Genomic DNA, 15544 nt, shown 5'->3' with positions numbered 1-15544 from the left:
AAAGTACGTGCAAGTCACATGCCTGACAACGGACCGGCATCCAACAATTCCATTTCCACTGAAATGGACACACAGACAGGCAGACAGATGCAGCAGAGGCTGTCCAGCACCACTGGTCGGTGGTGAAATGCAGAGCAAAACCACCCTGAGATTCATGGCGTGTCTACTGGAATGGCTAAAACAAAAAGTGGTGACAACACCACATGCCAGCGAGGATGCTGAGAACCCAGAGCCTTCACACATTACTAGTGGTAACGTAAAGAATGTGAGATAATACCACCTCTCGATAGCAGTTGGGTCATCACACTCGTGGGCATTCGTCCCGGAGGAAACACGTTCACGCGAAAACCTGCATAGGAATGTGCATGGCAACTTGCTTGTGTTGTTTCAAAACCTGGAAGCAACCCCGTGTCCTCGAGCAGGTGAGCGGTCAGACAGACCAGGAGCCACGGATGCCTCTCAGACCTTCCCCTTTTGCCTCGGCCAAGAAAGCCAGTCCCCAAAGGTGTGGCTGAATTTCTATAATGTTCTTAAAAATGCAGGGGGATCCCTGGGTGGCTCAGTGGTTTGGCGCCTGTCTTCAGCCCAGGGCGTGATCCTGGAATCCCGGGATGGAGTCCCACATCGGGCTCCCTGCATGGAGTCTGCTTTTCCCTCTGCCTGTGTCTCTCCCTCTCTCTCATGAATAAATGAATAAAATCTTTTTTAAAAATAAAAATAAATAATAAATAATCTAAACAATAAAACATTATGGAAATGGAGGATGGATTTGTGACTGCCAAGGGGCCAGGGAGGGCAAGGCCCAAGGCCAGTGTGGCACGGCCACGGGGCCACCAGGCACAAACGTCCACCTGGGATTTTGTGCCTCCGTCTCATCACTGTCTGTGTATATTGAGAATCTACAAGTAGCTCAAAATATTCAGTTTTTCAAGCAGAGGTGCTAATAGCGGCACATGGCTCGACAGCGGCAAGACTATCGGATCAGAGCAGCTGCCAGCTCAGGACACCTCGTCGCTCTCAGGAGCCAGGGGCCACCCGGGGTCTCTGGAACCCTTCTGCATCCACCCCGCCTGGGTCCCCAAGGAGGAAATGCACCATCCGGTGGGGGGGGAGGCCCAGCACCCACCCCCACCCTTTGCCCCACCCATCCGCAGTGCTCACGGGGCCCGCCCAGCTGCTGCTTGCTCGGGGCGCAGAGCAGATGCCCACAGGGGACAAGACAGGGCCCACTGTCAGAGGAAGGGCAAAGGGCCGGAGGAGGATGAGGTTCAGCCACACACGCCAGCCGTGGCAAACAGAGGCCTGTGTGCAGTCCCAACAGCACCCTGTGCCCGTGGGCTCAGGTGGGCTCCCTCTCTCCAGGCTGGGTTCCAACCCCACAGGATTGGGTGAGCATATCAGCAACGGGGCACGAGGCTGATAGGAACAGAAGAGCCTGGGGTCTAAGCACCGTCTGAGGAACGGAAACTGTGTCCCCCACCACCAAATCCCTAAATGGAAGTCTCGCCCTAATGTGACTGCATGTGGAGGTCACAACACTGGGCCCTAATTCTGTAGGACCCCCATGTCCTCTGAGAACAGGAAGAGACACCAGAGATCTCTCGGTGTGCATGGAGACCGCGTGAGGACAGCGCAACAGGTAGGCGGTCCACAAGCCCAAACCAACCCTGTCAGCACCTGGTTTCAGCCCTGCAGCCTCCAATGAATGTCTGTCGCTTGAGTCACCCCTGCCAAGCTGACCCCGCACAGCCCTTCAAGGGAGCATGTCTGTGAGCGGAGAGATGGGTCTGTCGAGGAGCTCCGGATGGAGTGCCTCGTGGGGCCAAAGGATGAAGCCAGAGAATAGGGCAGGAGCTGGAGAGAAGCCACAGAGGGCCCGCCATCACCTGGGGTCGGGGGCAGGGGGCCCGACACACCAGCTCCTGCCCCCCGGCTGGTGTGGTGGGGGCTCCTAGAGGGTCTCCTCAGGGAGGAGGCCGAGGTACAAAGCTGGGAAAGCAGGTGCTGAGTGGGGAGCAGCGAGGGGTGCAGGATGGCGCTGGCAGGGCAAGTGGCAGGATGCCCAGGGCCTCCTGAGAAACACTGTGCTCTAGGTCCATCTGACACCAGATTGGTGGGGGGTGGCCCAGGCAGGGGAGGGAGGCACAGGGTCGGGAAAAACCCAGCCCTGCTCAACCCAGTGGCACAGCCTGAGAATGGCCCAGGAGCCGGGGAGGCAGGGGGCGCAGCTGCTCAGTGTCCCCCCTTCTGCACCGGCTCTGCCACCACCAGCCCCAGGCCCAGCAGCAAGAAGACATTCACAGCCATTCTTACGTCAGTGTGAATGCACAGCTCCCGGCTCACCAGTGTGAGAAGAGGTGGTGAGGGCAGCTGCCTGAAGCAGGGGGTGCTGGGGGACCCTGTGGGCAGGACTGTGGTGCCTGGGGTAGCAGAGCCTGAATAGGAGGCCACAGACCTGCAGGAGCCCAAGGGAACAGAGGCTTCCGGGCCTCTCCCAAGCCAGATGGAAATGCAGATTTTCATGTAAAAGTTCCTTCTTCTGCTTCTTTTTTTATTTTTCAGCAGGCTGGCTCCATGCCCAGGGTAGAGCCCAATGAGAAGCTTGAACTCAGGACCCTGAGGTCAAGAATCAGACACCTCACAAACTGAGCCACCAGGAGCCCCGAAGCTCTTTCTTCTGAAAGGTTGACAACTAATTCGGAGCCCATCTCAGAACTCTGGTTGCGGCTCCCCAGCCCACCAGCCCCAGACCCAGGACGGAGCAGCCTGGCTGTGTCCCCTCCCTTCCCAGAAGCCGCCTTCCAGCACCCTATCCCCTCCCAGCAGCCAAAACTCCACTGATGTCCCCAGGCTGCACCACCCACCTCCCCTCCATCCCTCCCTGAGGAACCTGATGGGAGCTGGGTGGAGGGGCCCCAAGTCTGACCCCCGAGGCTCCAAGGCTCCCTCAGGATGAAACCTCCTCACTCTCTGTCCACAGAGCTGCCCAGGAAGCAGCTGGCTGTATCTCTGCCCTGGGCTCCATGGCAGCAGGTTTGCAGAGACTGGGCCAATATTCCCTCAGGCTGCTGTGTTAGATGGCATGGAAAAGGTGCTCCCAGGCCATGCAGGGCCCCCGAGGCATCTGCACACTGACCTGAGGCTCCTGCCCAGAAGCCCTCCAATGCCCACCACACATGGGAAGGCCTAGGCCCAGCCAACTTTCAGGACACCCCAGGACCAGAGCCTGAATCTGGAGTCCGCTGCCCGCAGCACAGCTCAGCTCCTGAGGGCCAACGATCTGGATCCCCTGCCCTACCCAGGATCACTGGGCCCTTGGTGGCCCCCTCAGCCATGCCGCTGGACATAAGGCGGGAGTGGGGGGTTCTGTGGGCACCGCCTGAAAAGGGGCCTGGGTCTGGCTGCTTCCAGCCCCAGAGAGCGTGAAGAACCCCAAAACAGAGGAAGAAGGGGGAAGGGGAGTAGGAGAGAGGAGACATGAGAGGCGGCAAGCGGAGGGGAGTGAGCCGGTCCTCTATAAATACCTAGCCCGGGGGCGTGTGCTGCTGAGGGAGGCCGGGATTCCACCCTACCCACCTCCTTCCAGTTACATAAGCCAGCTCGGAGCTCCAGGCCTGGCCCCAGGGACCAGCAGACCCCAGGAGCCCACAGTCAACCGGAAGGCACCGGGAGGGGGGGGGAGCACACAGCACCTTGCCCGGTCCATCCCCAGCCCACTCTGGGGGTGAACTTCTCCATGATACCACAGCACCCTGGGGTCCACAGAAAGGTCTGGATCATCAGTGATGCCCCTGGATGCTGCCTAGAGGACCTGAGACTTCAGCAGCCTCCTTCGGCTGCTCCGGGGACCACTTGTTAGAGCTCAGCCCCCCTCCCCTTGGTCCCAGCTACATGTTGAGGAGCCTGTTTCCAGCCCCAGGTGAAGACAAGGAGAAAAAATCCAGCAAACCCCCAACCAGACCCAGCACCAACTCAGCAACCACCAACCTGACCAGGTACTACCCTAACCAGACCAGGCATAGAGACCCCCCCAGGAACTCCCTGAGCTGACCAGGCATAGAGACCCCCAGGACCCCCCTGACCTGACCAGGCATAAAGACCCCTCCAGGAACCCCCTGACCTGACCAGGCATAGAGACCCCCCAGGAACCCTGACCTGACCAGGTATAGAGACCCCCCCACCCAGGAACCCCCTGACCTGACCAGGCATAGAGACCCCCCCAGGAACCACCTAACCTGACCAGGCATGACATGACACTGCTCCGGCGCCCAGGGCTCGGACACACACAGGGCAGCCCACGTCCAAACCCACTGTTGCTGGGCACTGAGATATGGTGTCTCTTGTCATCTCAAACTCACACACAGGGTCCCCCTGTATTCAGGTGTGAAGTCACCTGTCATCAGCTCCCTGGTGTCCACACTTGGATGCACAAGTCACTGCTCACCTGGGTCCACACCTCTGGACCCCTCTGACCCAGGGCAGGGGGGAGCACTCTCCACAGCACTCTCCTGCACCTCACCACCTTCTTTAGCCAGGCCTCCTTGGTGCCAGGAGGCAGGCTGTTCATGTCCCCTGCTTGACAGGAAGCAGCAGGCCTACTGGTGGCCAAGGGCTGGCCACATGACCAAACTCCCCTCCCCACCCCAACGCACTGCAGCCCACTCCCCCTCCCCTTCCCACAGGAGGCCCGGTCCAGGGAGGCAGGACCTTGAGCTCTAATTACATGTCCTGGAAAGAAATCCCAGTTTAATTTGAAGTAAAATGAGAAGCTGCGGTTGGAAAGGTCCCCTAGAGGAGCCAACCACCTGAGCTGGGACACATTTCTCTGCTGTCCCCTAGGACCAGCAAGGAAAGCACCAGACTGAGGCTATGGCAGGAGCAGGGATACTCAGGGCTTGGAGATTTGGGCTCTCTGCCAGCAGGAAGAGGCCCCTGGGGTCTGAGGGGACCCTACCCCCACCCCCGCCCTGAACACCAGCTGGAATCAACCCTTAGGACCAAAGGTGTGGCGGGGCTTCGAAGGGGATTGGGAGGATGGAGACAGTGAAGGGGGCAGCCTCAGGAAGTCACACACAGACGGGCTGTGGTACAGGTGCCACACCAGGGTTGCCTCAGGGTTTCCTGGGCACCAGGACCAGGCCAGTGATCCCTCCAGCTGCAGCGCAGTGCAAGACCCCAGCATATCCAGCCAGCCCTGCGCCCAGAGCCCCCCATGGCCCCGCGGCCTCCTGCATGAGACCCACCCATCCTGCCTGTTCCTCTGCAAAGCAAAGTGCTTCTCAGGGACCTTCCTGACCCCCACGGAGGGACAAACTTCATCCTCAACCTGCCCAGGCCATGTGCTCGCCACTGCTCTTCACCATCGCCCCCAGGAGAAGGCAGCCCCCCTGTCATCACCATGTCCCTAGCAGCTAGAGCATTTGACAAGTACCTTCCAAGTGCACGAGGGGGTGGACTGCTCCACACAGAGGACAGGAGGGAACGTGCACAGAGAGGAAGCCAAGGAGGAGGTGGGAGATGGGACGAAGCCATTCTCTCCGTCTCGCCATCCCTCTCCCTGTCCCTCCCCGTCTCACACCCCGTTGGTCCTTGTACATCAGCCTCTAACCTTCTCTCTGCACCGCATCTTAGCCCGCGTGTTGCTTCCGAGTTCACCAGTCACACAACAGTCTGAGTCCTGGTGCACGGACGCTGCTTCCTCACAGGCCAGCCCAGGGCACACTTGGCTCCACCTCCCCCCGCCCTGCCCCGGGGCGGGGGGGGGGGGGGCCACCCCCACCTCTGCTTCCCACTGAGAGACCCAGACACCCCCTGGTGGCACCTCCCCTCATCCACCCAGGATGTCTCTCCAGCACTTGCTGTCTACGTCCCCTGCTAGTCCTTGCCTCCTGGACGAGCCCACAGGCTCCAGCCCTCATCCTGCCCCTTCATCTCCCTTCTGCTACTACCCCAGCTTCTGCCTTGCTTTGCTACAAAACACCCTGGAAAAGAAGAGCCACCACAGGTGCTCACCACGAACCCCTCCTCCGTTGCTGCAAGAGCACTTCCCGGCAAGCCACTGTCAGGAGCCCACCACGTGCACGCTGCTGAATGCCATCCTCAACTGTGCATCCTCCTCCTGCTTCTGTTCAAGAAGAGCTCCTCCTTCCTGAAACACCATCCACTTTCCTCTTGGGGTTCTCCACCCACCTCACTGGCCAGTCCCAACCCACAAACTCAGGTCCCTGGGCTCAGAGGGCGGCTTCCCCAAGGATCCTGCCTAGTCTTGACCAGCAGTTCGCCTGTGCCCTGCGCTGACACCTTCACCACAGCCTCCCTAAGTATCTAGGTGGCTCATCCCTCACATCATTCCAAACTCACCGTGGAGGATTCCCCCAGCATCCCACACGCAGCAGCTTCCCAGGCCGCACTCTGCACCCCTTATTGCCTCTTGCATGCAGGGAACTAAAGGATGGCGTAATCTTCATGGCACCCCACCCGCAAATGCAGTGATATATTGTCATATATTCAGGGGCAGGGGTCGTGAGGGCCACAAGGAAACATCTCACGTTAAGTGAAGTGTAATGTTCTAGGAAGACTATCCACAATAAGGAGAAACAGCAGGTCTGGGGAGACTGTGCCCCCCGGAAAGCTGCCCACAGGCCTCAGGGGTTTTGTCCACTGCTGTGTCCCCAGTGTCTGGCAGAGGCTCAGCAAATTCTGCATAAATGAGTGCTGGGTGGTCAACAAATGATTAGCAGGCAGGTGCGTGGACGAGAGAGCAGACAGAAGGACCACAGGCAGGACAGCCCTCAGCTCATTCCCCTGGAGCCAGGACAAGGTGCTGTGCCCCCTACCACCAAGGGTGAAGCTAGGTTTGATTTACAGGTGGGTATATGAGGGAGAGAGCATTTCCTGAGGCAAGGTCAGGACCCCACCCCGCCCCAGGCTCCTCCCATGACCTATTCACCAGCCTCAGAAGCACAGGGTCCCCAGGTGGCCTCGAGGGACAAGCTGGGCTTCACCAAGCAACAAGGCCTCCCCAGCCAGTCTCCCCTCCCCACCCTGGGCCTCCAGCCCTCTGAGCGCCAATTAACTAAACCCTAATTAAAAACAACAAAGTAATGAGAAGTAATGCCCCTCCCATGGCCACCCACAGGGACCTCAGCTCTGGGGCGGCTGGGTCAGGGTAACTCCCTGGATTCCCCACGGGCTAGCACTCAGCCCAAAATGGACCTGGGGCCTCCTTCTAGCACATGCCCATGTGCAAACACACCCAGGTGCATGAGTCCCTGTGAGCTGCAAGCAGGAGCAACAGAGCAGGTTCCCCGTGAGACTCTGGGCTCAGGTTCCCCGTGCGACTCTGGGCTCCCGGGTGACCCCCTCCCCACCTAGGGGCCCGCTCCCAACCTAGAGCCACCTCTGGGGACAATGTGCAGAGAGAGGGAGCCTGGAAACCACTGGTGCCAACCCTGGCCCTCTTCCTGCAGACAGAGCAGAGGCTCTGCCTCCCCGAGGAGAGACGCAGAACAAGGCCAGAAAGAGAAAAAGAGCAAGAAAGAACAAGAGGAAAAGACAGAGACAGAGAGAGTAGAGAGAGAGAGTAGGTGGGAAAGGCAGAGACAGGACCAAGGAAGTACAACAGGGAGAAGAAGGGAAGGAGGCAGAGATGCAGAGACAGGGGTGAGTGGACGACAGAGCGCAGGAGAGAAGGGGACCCAAGAAAGAGAAAAATCAGAGAGAAAACAAATGCACAGAGAGAGGGGTCTCCAAAGAAGGGGCAGGACCGCGGACCCCTCACTGGGGCCAAGGTGAGCCCATCCTCTACCCTCCTGTGCGTCACTGGGCACAACCCCACGGAGGGACCGGCCCCCTGACCTGGAAGCAGGATGCATCTCTCAGAAGACCAGGGGTCCTGCCAGGGCGTCAGCAGGGGCTGCTCTGCCTCCCTGCCTTGCTCCCAGAAGCCCAGACACTCTACACCTCGATGGCCTCCCAGGGGCAGGACTAGACCTCCCAGACTGTTCCCTGCACCCCTGCTTCAGTAACCCGTTAATTCAGCAGATGCTCTCCTCTGACCCCTCCTGGGGGTCACCCCAAGCAAGGCTCCAGAGACACCCTGAAAAATAAGCACTGTTGTCCTCAGGGACGCATGCCTAGAGGGAGGGAGCAATATACACAGGGACACTCCTGGATACCCTACCCGGAGCCCCGTGGACTGGGCCACAGTCACCTGCACACCCCCGCCAGCATCGTCCACAGGGCTGCGATCTCCACCAGGCCTCAGAGGAATTTTGGCAAATTCACCAACACCACCCCCACCAGGGAGTGGGAGTGCCCCAGGCTCAGGCAGCTGTGGGCTGCGTCCACCTTGCCTCAGAACCCCACTTCTCCCAGCAGAAGGCTTTCCACTCCTGCTCCCTTCCCAGTCACTATGAAGCATGGAAGGGAAATCAGCCCCTGGTGCAGAAAACCTACTAATTCAGATTCCAGAGGCACCCATCCCATCGGTGGTGGTGCAGGGAAGTGCATGGGCTCTGGCACAGAGGGCAAGCAGTCAGCGGTGCCATCCCTGCGAGACAGCAGCCAGCTGAGAGGCCCTGATGCTCCCTGTTGCTCCCTGATGCTCCCTGATGCTCCCCAATGCTCCCTGATGTTCGCTGATGCTCCCTGATGCTCCCCGATGCTCGCTGTTGCTCCCTGATGCTTCCTGATGCTCAGTGATGCTCCCTGATGTTCACTGGGGGTGCCCAGACACTGCGGCCGAGCCATCACCACCTGGAGCAAACAGGGACAGGGCAGGCAGGCACCCCGAGAGCCCGTCTGCGGGAGCCCAGAGGCTAGTTAGCCAATCTGTGTCCTCTCACACGCAGGAGCCCGTGGAGGCCTGAGCCCCAGACCTGGGGCACCTGCTGTGCCCTCCTCCATCCCTGCCTTCTGCCCAAAGCACCTCTGCACACGTGCTCACTGCACTAAGGCAGCTCAGCCCAGCACAAGGTCAGAGGCCATGTTCACAATCACCAGCCTTGGGAAGGAGTGTTCGGGGCCACGGCAAGGCCTGCTCCCTCCCCCTGATCTGGGCTCCGGGTCTTTCCGAGGAGGAGGAGAGGAGGAGGACCGAGGCCCCAGGGAAGAGGAGACTGCGGTCCCTGGGGCCTGCGCTGTGCAAACAGGTCCTGTGGAGCCAATTCCCCAAGCACTCAGCCACTGCACCCGAGCAGAAGCAACAGCTCTGCTCCAGGGCTAGGGACAGACAGGGACCCAGGGGACCGGCTCGCAGGCGACAAGCGAGGTGCCCTGCCTCGCCTTGCGCCGAGCCCGTCCTCCTGGACTGCTCTGGGAACCACAAACCGGTCACTATCAGGGGCCATTCGGGGAGGAACGTAGTGGGTGGGACACACTGAGGAAGCGCATCAGGCGCACGAACTCATCCCAGCGCAGCGCCTGCTCTAAGAATGTGCTTCCGCGAGCTCCCCAGGCGGGAACCAGCGCACCTCCCGCCGCCGCTGGCCGACCTCGCTTGCGGCCCTGGGCCCTGATCGTGGACGTCCGCCGGACGTTGGACGTTGGCAAGGCTGGAGCCCACAGCCCCGCCCCTGCCCCGGGAGCCCCGCCCCGCCCCTCGCCCCGCCCCTCGCCCCGCCCCCACGGAGCCAGCGGGCCCGGCCTGTGGCTCTGCAGCAGCCTCACCTGGGACCGAGCACTGCCAGTGAGCCCTTCAGCCAAGACGGCCACCCTCGGGCAACAACCCGGCCCCAGAGCGGGAGGGGGGCGGCCAGCCTGTCCTCAGCAGCCGCCCGCACCCGCCACACCCGCGCGGCCGGGCGTGCACACTGCGGCCCAACCCCCAGCCCCAAGCAAGGGCGCACCCTGGGCCCTGGCCGCCTACCCTGTGAGAACCACCACAAAGTCCATGACGTTCCAGCCGTTCCGCAGGTAGGAGCCCTTGTGGAAGACAAAGCCCAGAGCTATGATCTTGATCCCCGCCTCAAAGCAGAAGATGCCAATAAAATAGGGCTCTGTGTCGTCCTGGGGAGAAGCAGAGAGAGGATCGCCACCACCCCCGAGGCTAGCAGCCACACCGCAGCCATGGCCCCAGCTCTGACTCCCCACTCAGCCTCGCCACCCACAGACATCTCCAACTTGGCCCTTGCCTCTAGCCAGCCTGCTCCTCCGCCCTGCTCCCATAGCCAGTGACATCCCAGTCACAATGGGGAGGGGTCCTGGGACGGCCCACCCCTCGAAGCCCTGCAGCAGTTGACAACATTTGTGAGCGTTCCTATACTCCATCCAACGCCCCGTGTGTTAAGCACTGTTCTCATCCTGTTCCTAAAGGGAACAGGCACAGCGAGGTCAGGGTCTAGGCTGGAGACTCACAGTTTGTTGGAAAGAGAGCCATATTCAAACCCTGAGCGACCTGGGTTTGGTCCTGAGCTCCAACCACTACAGAAGTTGCCTGGATGATGCCCCAAGTCCCTAGAGTGCAACCCAGGACCCACTTAGTCATTCAGCACACATCTTCTGGATAATCATAACTTGCAAATATAAATCTTGATGGGCACAAATACAGCCCAGCCTCAGGGAGCCTCTGGAGAGTAAGGCATCCAGCTGGGCAGCAAGGAAAGGAATTCCAGGTGGAGGGGACAGTGTGACCAAAGCAATCTTGTCACTCAGCCAAGAGCATCAACAAGGGCCAGACCCCTCTGGTGCTGAGCAAGGCAGGAAACAAGCTGCATGGAGCTTGGGGACGAGGATGCCACACAGAGGCATGCAGAGACAGTGCAGTAAGTAACCAGGAGCATCGCTCTCTGGGGGAGGGTGGCATAGAGAGCTTTGGTGCTGGTGCGCCCCAGGGAACTGGGCCAAGGGAGTGCACTGGGAGGGTTGGCCTAAGAAATAGCCTGAGTGCTGACTCTGGACACCTGTGCTCCAAGGCTGCTGTTGCAAAAAGCAGGTGAGCAGATAGTGGGAAGGGCCTGCCCTCAGGAAGCCACAGGAGGCCCTTCAGAAACTGGCTCTGCCCTGCCAGAGAGGGGCCAGTGCTGGAGGACTGGAGGACAGCCACCTGGGGGCTGCAGGGGACAGGAGAGCCAGATGGGCTCCCATTGAGGGCCAGCGCCCTGTGCCTTCCTCCCCCAAGGAGCTGGTCCTCAGGAGCTCTCCCTATCTGACCTGGTAACCCCTGCTCCTGGGCCGCCTTCCCAGCTGTGCCTGGCAGAAGCTACCGCCCCCAGGGGCCCGGGCAGCCCAGCTCTCCCATTCTGCTACCCAGATGCTGACTCATGACAGACATCATCCCCTGGAAGCTTTAGGTCCAGCCAAGTTGGAGGGTCCCCTCTCCCCAAGGGAAGGGGCTGCTGACCATCTGGCCCAGGGAACAGCTTGGCTCGAACACACACATCTTCACAGAGAGCTTCTGGACACATAAGAGAGCAGGCCAGAGCTGGGAGATGGGGTGTGGCCCCACCCCAGGTCCCTCTCTTCATGGCTCTTCCCCCAGCCCCTCTCTTGAGGGCTGGCTTGGGGAGAGGTGGGGTCGGACTGCCAGCTGAGGGTCCTGGCTAAAGGCTGATAGGTGGCTGGGAAGCAGAGCCTCCAGAGACAGGGAGCTGTGGAGGCCCCACCCTGGGCCAGGCTGGCAAACAATGAAGAGGCTGTCCTTGCACCACCAAGCCCCAAACCTACTCCCCTGGCACCAGCACAAGCCTCCTGGACTGAAGGCCAAAGCTGCCACAGCCCCTCCTCTCCAGGCTCTGCTGTGTGTGCAGCCTTCTCTCCGACCAGGAGTCTAAGGCCTATGTCTGCACACAGGACTAAGGTCAGGAGGGCTCCTCAGGCCTCTAGGCCCAGCCCAGGCTGGGCTCATTCTGCTTGTCTTCCCAATGGCCCACCCCCATCACCAAAAGCAAACCTTCCCTCACCGGGAAAGCGGGAGTTCAGACTTGCTCAGATGTCCGGCTGGCCCATTCGAACCTGCCACCCACCAGGGACAAGCCTGAGACCAACTGCTGTCTGCTGGCCTCCCTGCCCCCCACCATTTCTTGGCCTGTTGCCTTCTGGCCCTACCCCTGCCAGACTTCCCTGGAGGCACGGCCACGCCCTGTGGCCTGGCAGAGGTTCCGTGCTCTCACTTTCACCCTTTTCTCCGGCCTCCAGAACAGACGCTCAGCACAAGCACACGCAACACCAGTGTGCACATGAGGCCCACAGGAGGCCAGTGACCTGTCTAGCTCCACATGGGGTAAGAGTCACCCACGGGGACCACACCCACTCTTGCCAGGTGGCACGGCCATGCCTTCCTTCATACCTCTCCTCTCCCACAACCCTGGCCTTCCAAGTGCCTGCTTAGGGCTGCTCCAGGAACCTCCCGTCCCCTGATGTCCACTTCCTTGCCGTCTTTTGGTGCCTTGCCCAAGGTCAGCCTCACTCTGTCTTCCCTTCCCCACCCCTGGCCTGGGATGGCAGGGAGGGGAGGCATTCAGGGCTCCTACGGTGAGCCTACTGCCTTGTCCCACTGAAGTTAGGAAGAGAAGCTATGGAGAGGGTCAATCATCACTTGCCAGGGTACCAGGAAAGAGGGATTCTCTCTCCATGCTCAATGCCCCCAGGAGGTGGGCTGTCTCTCAGGGACCTTAGGACCTCTGCAGCTCTGCAGCCAGGCCCCAGGCCCCCTCTCCAGTCCCCTCCCCACTTTGAGGCTCAATCTCTCAGGCCTAGGAGCCTACACCGAGCCCAAGCAAAAGGGTCAGGTCAGCAGGAAAGACTGGGGGGCTAGGGGACATGGCCTCACCTTTGAAATGGGGCTCAGTGCTCCAAATACCACCCTTCCTCTGTCTCTGTCCCTCCAGAGACCCTGCCCTAGACTGTTGATTCTCATGTGCAATAGAGGACACCACAGGGATCTGTGGAGCTCTTGACAGGAGTGGGTGAAAATGATTCAAGATGTTTGGGAAGAAGGCCTGGGAAGGAGTGCCTCCTATATAAAGGGGTGGCCCTAAGGGGAAGGGATTCCAAGCAGAGCAGGAAAGACAACTCTGAAGGACAAGTGGACAGTCCCTAGACCCAGGTCCCTACCACAGGGACCGGCCCTGCAGGAAAGGGTGGCAGCCAGGCCACCCCTCACCAGGGTGCTCAGAGACCCTGACATTCCCGACCCTGGGCCATTACTAATGCCCCTTCCCCGTCTTAGGTTTCACTTAGTTTCTTGGATCAAGAGTTAAGGTCATGGATCTGGACAGCCCATTCCGGGTATGGGTTGGCTGTGGACCAGGGCAGAGGAGCTGCTAGCCAACGTGGCCTCTCTCAAGTCATCCTTCCTATCAGGGGCTGGGCTGGCTACCCCAGTCCTCTCGTCCCTGAGGGAGGTGTTCGCTGCTTGCGTTCTCGCAAAAAGAAGGGAGCCACCTGGATGAGCCTGCTCCAGGAACCTAAACCGACCCACGGATCCTGGAGGGTCGTGGAATCGGGCAAGCGGCTGCCACCCGGCCGCCACCACACTCACCAGCCGCTCAGACATGGGCGTCTTGTCCCCGTCGGGAAGGTGCTGCTCCAGTGCCAGCACGATACAGTTGGCGATGATAGTGGCCAGGATCATGTACTCAAACGGAGTGCGTGGGTTAAGGACTGGCCAGGAGGCGCCACGGGGGAAGGTAGGCGCGAAGGCCGAGGCCCACGGAGCGCGGGGCATGCAGTGCAGCAGCCGCGGCCAGGCCCCCTCCGGAGGGGCTGGGAAGGGCCGGCGGGAAGCCCACGCCGTGCTCCCCGCCCTCAGCCCGAGGCCGCCTCGGGGCGGAGCCTCTGCAGTGTCCGCGGCCAGCCCCTCCGCACGTCCCGGCGGCCGTCAGCACCGCGGACAGCGCCCCCGCTCCGCCCGGCTCCCCGCGACCCAAGGGAGGGGACTGCGCCCCCCGCGCGAGGCCGGAGGAAGGACCCCGCGCAGGCGCACACCCCGACCTGGGGACACGTAGCCACATGGACCCACAGAGGCACTCGAACATACGTGTACCCAGGGTCCTGAACGCACGCACGCGCACCACCGGGTTCATGGAATGCCCGCACACACACGCAGGCACCTGCAGCCAGGCACGCGCCCGGGCTCGCGTCCACAGGGGCGCCCACACCTACACAGACACGGATTCGCCCTCGGGTGCCCTCCAGGCTGGCCGCGCGCTCTGCACCCACACCCAGGGAGCGAAGGGACGAGTCCAGGGACAGGGGGCTCCACCCAGCGTCCAGCCCGCTCCCGCAGCCGCCGCCACCAACACCACGCGCGCGCGCGCACTCACACACACGCACACGCGGCGCGCGGAGGGCCCCGGAGCTCCGCCCCGCCCCCTCCTCGCCGAGAGCCGCGTCCCCATCCGCCTCTCCCCAGGTCGCACCCTCCTCCCGACCCCGGGAAAGATGGCCACTGGGCGCAGCACGCGACCCGCCCCAGCCCCCGCCCCGGCCCCGGCCCCCCGCCCAGGCCGCCCCACCCAGGCCAGCCGGGGCGCCGACGCCGGACGCCGCACCCCGGCCCGTCCCCGCGACCTCGGCCGGTCCCCCGGCCCCCGCGCGGCCCGGCCCCCGGCAGGATATGGCCACTCGGTGATGCGCTTGGCGTATTTGCGAACGACGTTGTCCTCGCTGAAGACGAAGAGCGAGCGGTTGACGGTGAAGCAGTTCTGCTTGACCGGGATGGGGTTGTACAGCGCCATGGTCCGCGCGCGCTGCGCGATCGACTGCTTGTAGAGCACCCGCTGGCCCGGCTGCAGCCCCCCGGGGCCCGGGCCGCCCGCCCCGCCGGCCCCGCCGCCCCGAGCCCGCTCCCCGCCGGCGCCCCCATAGCGGCTGCCCAGCTCGTCCCCGAAGCGGACCATGGTTCCCGGGCGCCGCGCGCATCCCCCGGCCCGGCGGCCCCGGCAGGGAGGGCGCTGGGCGCGACAGCCAGGCGCCCGGAGCCGAGCAGCAGCGGAGCCGCGGGACCCGCACCGGACCTCGCCCGGCCCCGCCGCCGCACCCGACTCCACCGCCCGCACCACGCCCTATAAGGGGCCGGTCACGTGGCGGCTCCCGGCCAATCGGCGCTCGCCCCGCCCGCCAGGCTGCCGCCCGCCCCGCCCCCAGTGGGCCGCCCCCGCCCTGTCCCCCGCGGCCGGTCCCCGCCACCAGCCCTCCCGGCTGAGCCCCGGGCTGGGGCGGGCGCGTGGCGCGGGCGCCGTCTGCGCGTCCAGCCTCGCGCCGGGGCGGGCGCTGGCCAGATGCTGAGCCGGGCGGCTGCGGCCGGGAGCCGGAGGGGCCTGGGCGCCCTCGACGGCGGAACGCGCGGCCGAACTGACCTCGTGGACCCTCCCTCGCCCCCAGAAGCAGGAGGCGTCACCAGCCGTGAGAAGCTCCAGCCCAAACTGCGGACGGTTAGGCCCCTGGCTCCCCATGTTTCTTTCCACACCTCACTCCCCTTGCTGCAGACCACTGGCCTCCTCCAGGAAGATCCCAGCTCCGGGGGCCCTCTCCTGCCATCCTCTCCGAGTCTGTGACACCCCTATACACCATGCTTTCAACTCCCTAGTCTTGGGTTCTCAGG

The 15544-nt window shown here is 62.2% G+C and overlaps 1 protein-coding gene across 4 annotated transcripts in view; it reads right to left on the bottom strand.

The window, feature by feature from the left end:
* The window catches only part of CACNA1B (calcium voltage-gated channel subunit alpha1 B), a 195640-nt gene extending 180785 nt beyond the window's left edge, over positions 1-14855 (bottom strand). For all 4 annotated transcript variants that reach the window (XM_072778906.1, XM_072778907.1, XM_072778908.1 and 1 more), the window contains exons 1-3: positions 14561-14855; positions 13481-13587; positions 9869-10008 (exon numbers count right to left, since the gene is read on the bottom strand). In XM_072778906.1, the coding sequence (XP_072635007.1) occupies positions 9869-10008; positions 13481-13587; positions 14561-14840 (527 nt within the window). In that variant the 5' untranslated portion in view covers positions 14841-14855. The remainder of the gene's footprint in view (positions 1-9868; positions 10009-13480; positions 13588-14560) is intronic.
* Between the last annotated feature and the right edge of the window lie 689 nt (positions 14856-15544).

The sequence above is a fragment of the Canis lupus genome, chromosome 16, assembly GCF_048164855.1.
Source record: "Canis lupus baileyi chromosome 16, mCanLup2.hap1, whole genome shotgun sequence".
Lineage (NCBI taxonomy): Eukaryota > Metazoa > Chordata > Mammalia > Carnivora > Canidae > Canis > Canis lupus.
Note: the sequence above shows the minus strand (reverse complement) of the source record. Positions and strands in the feature narration are given on the sequence as shown.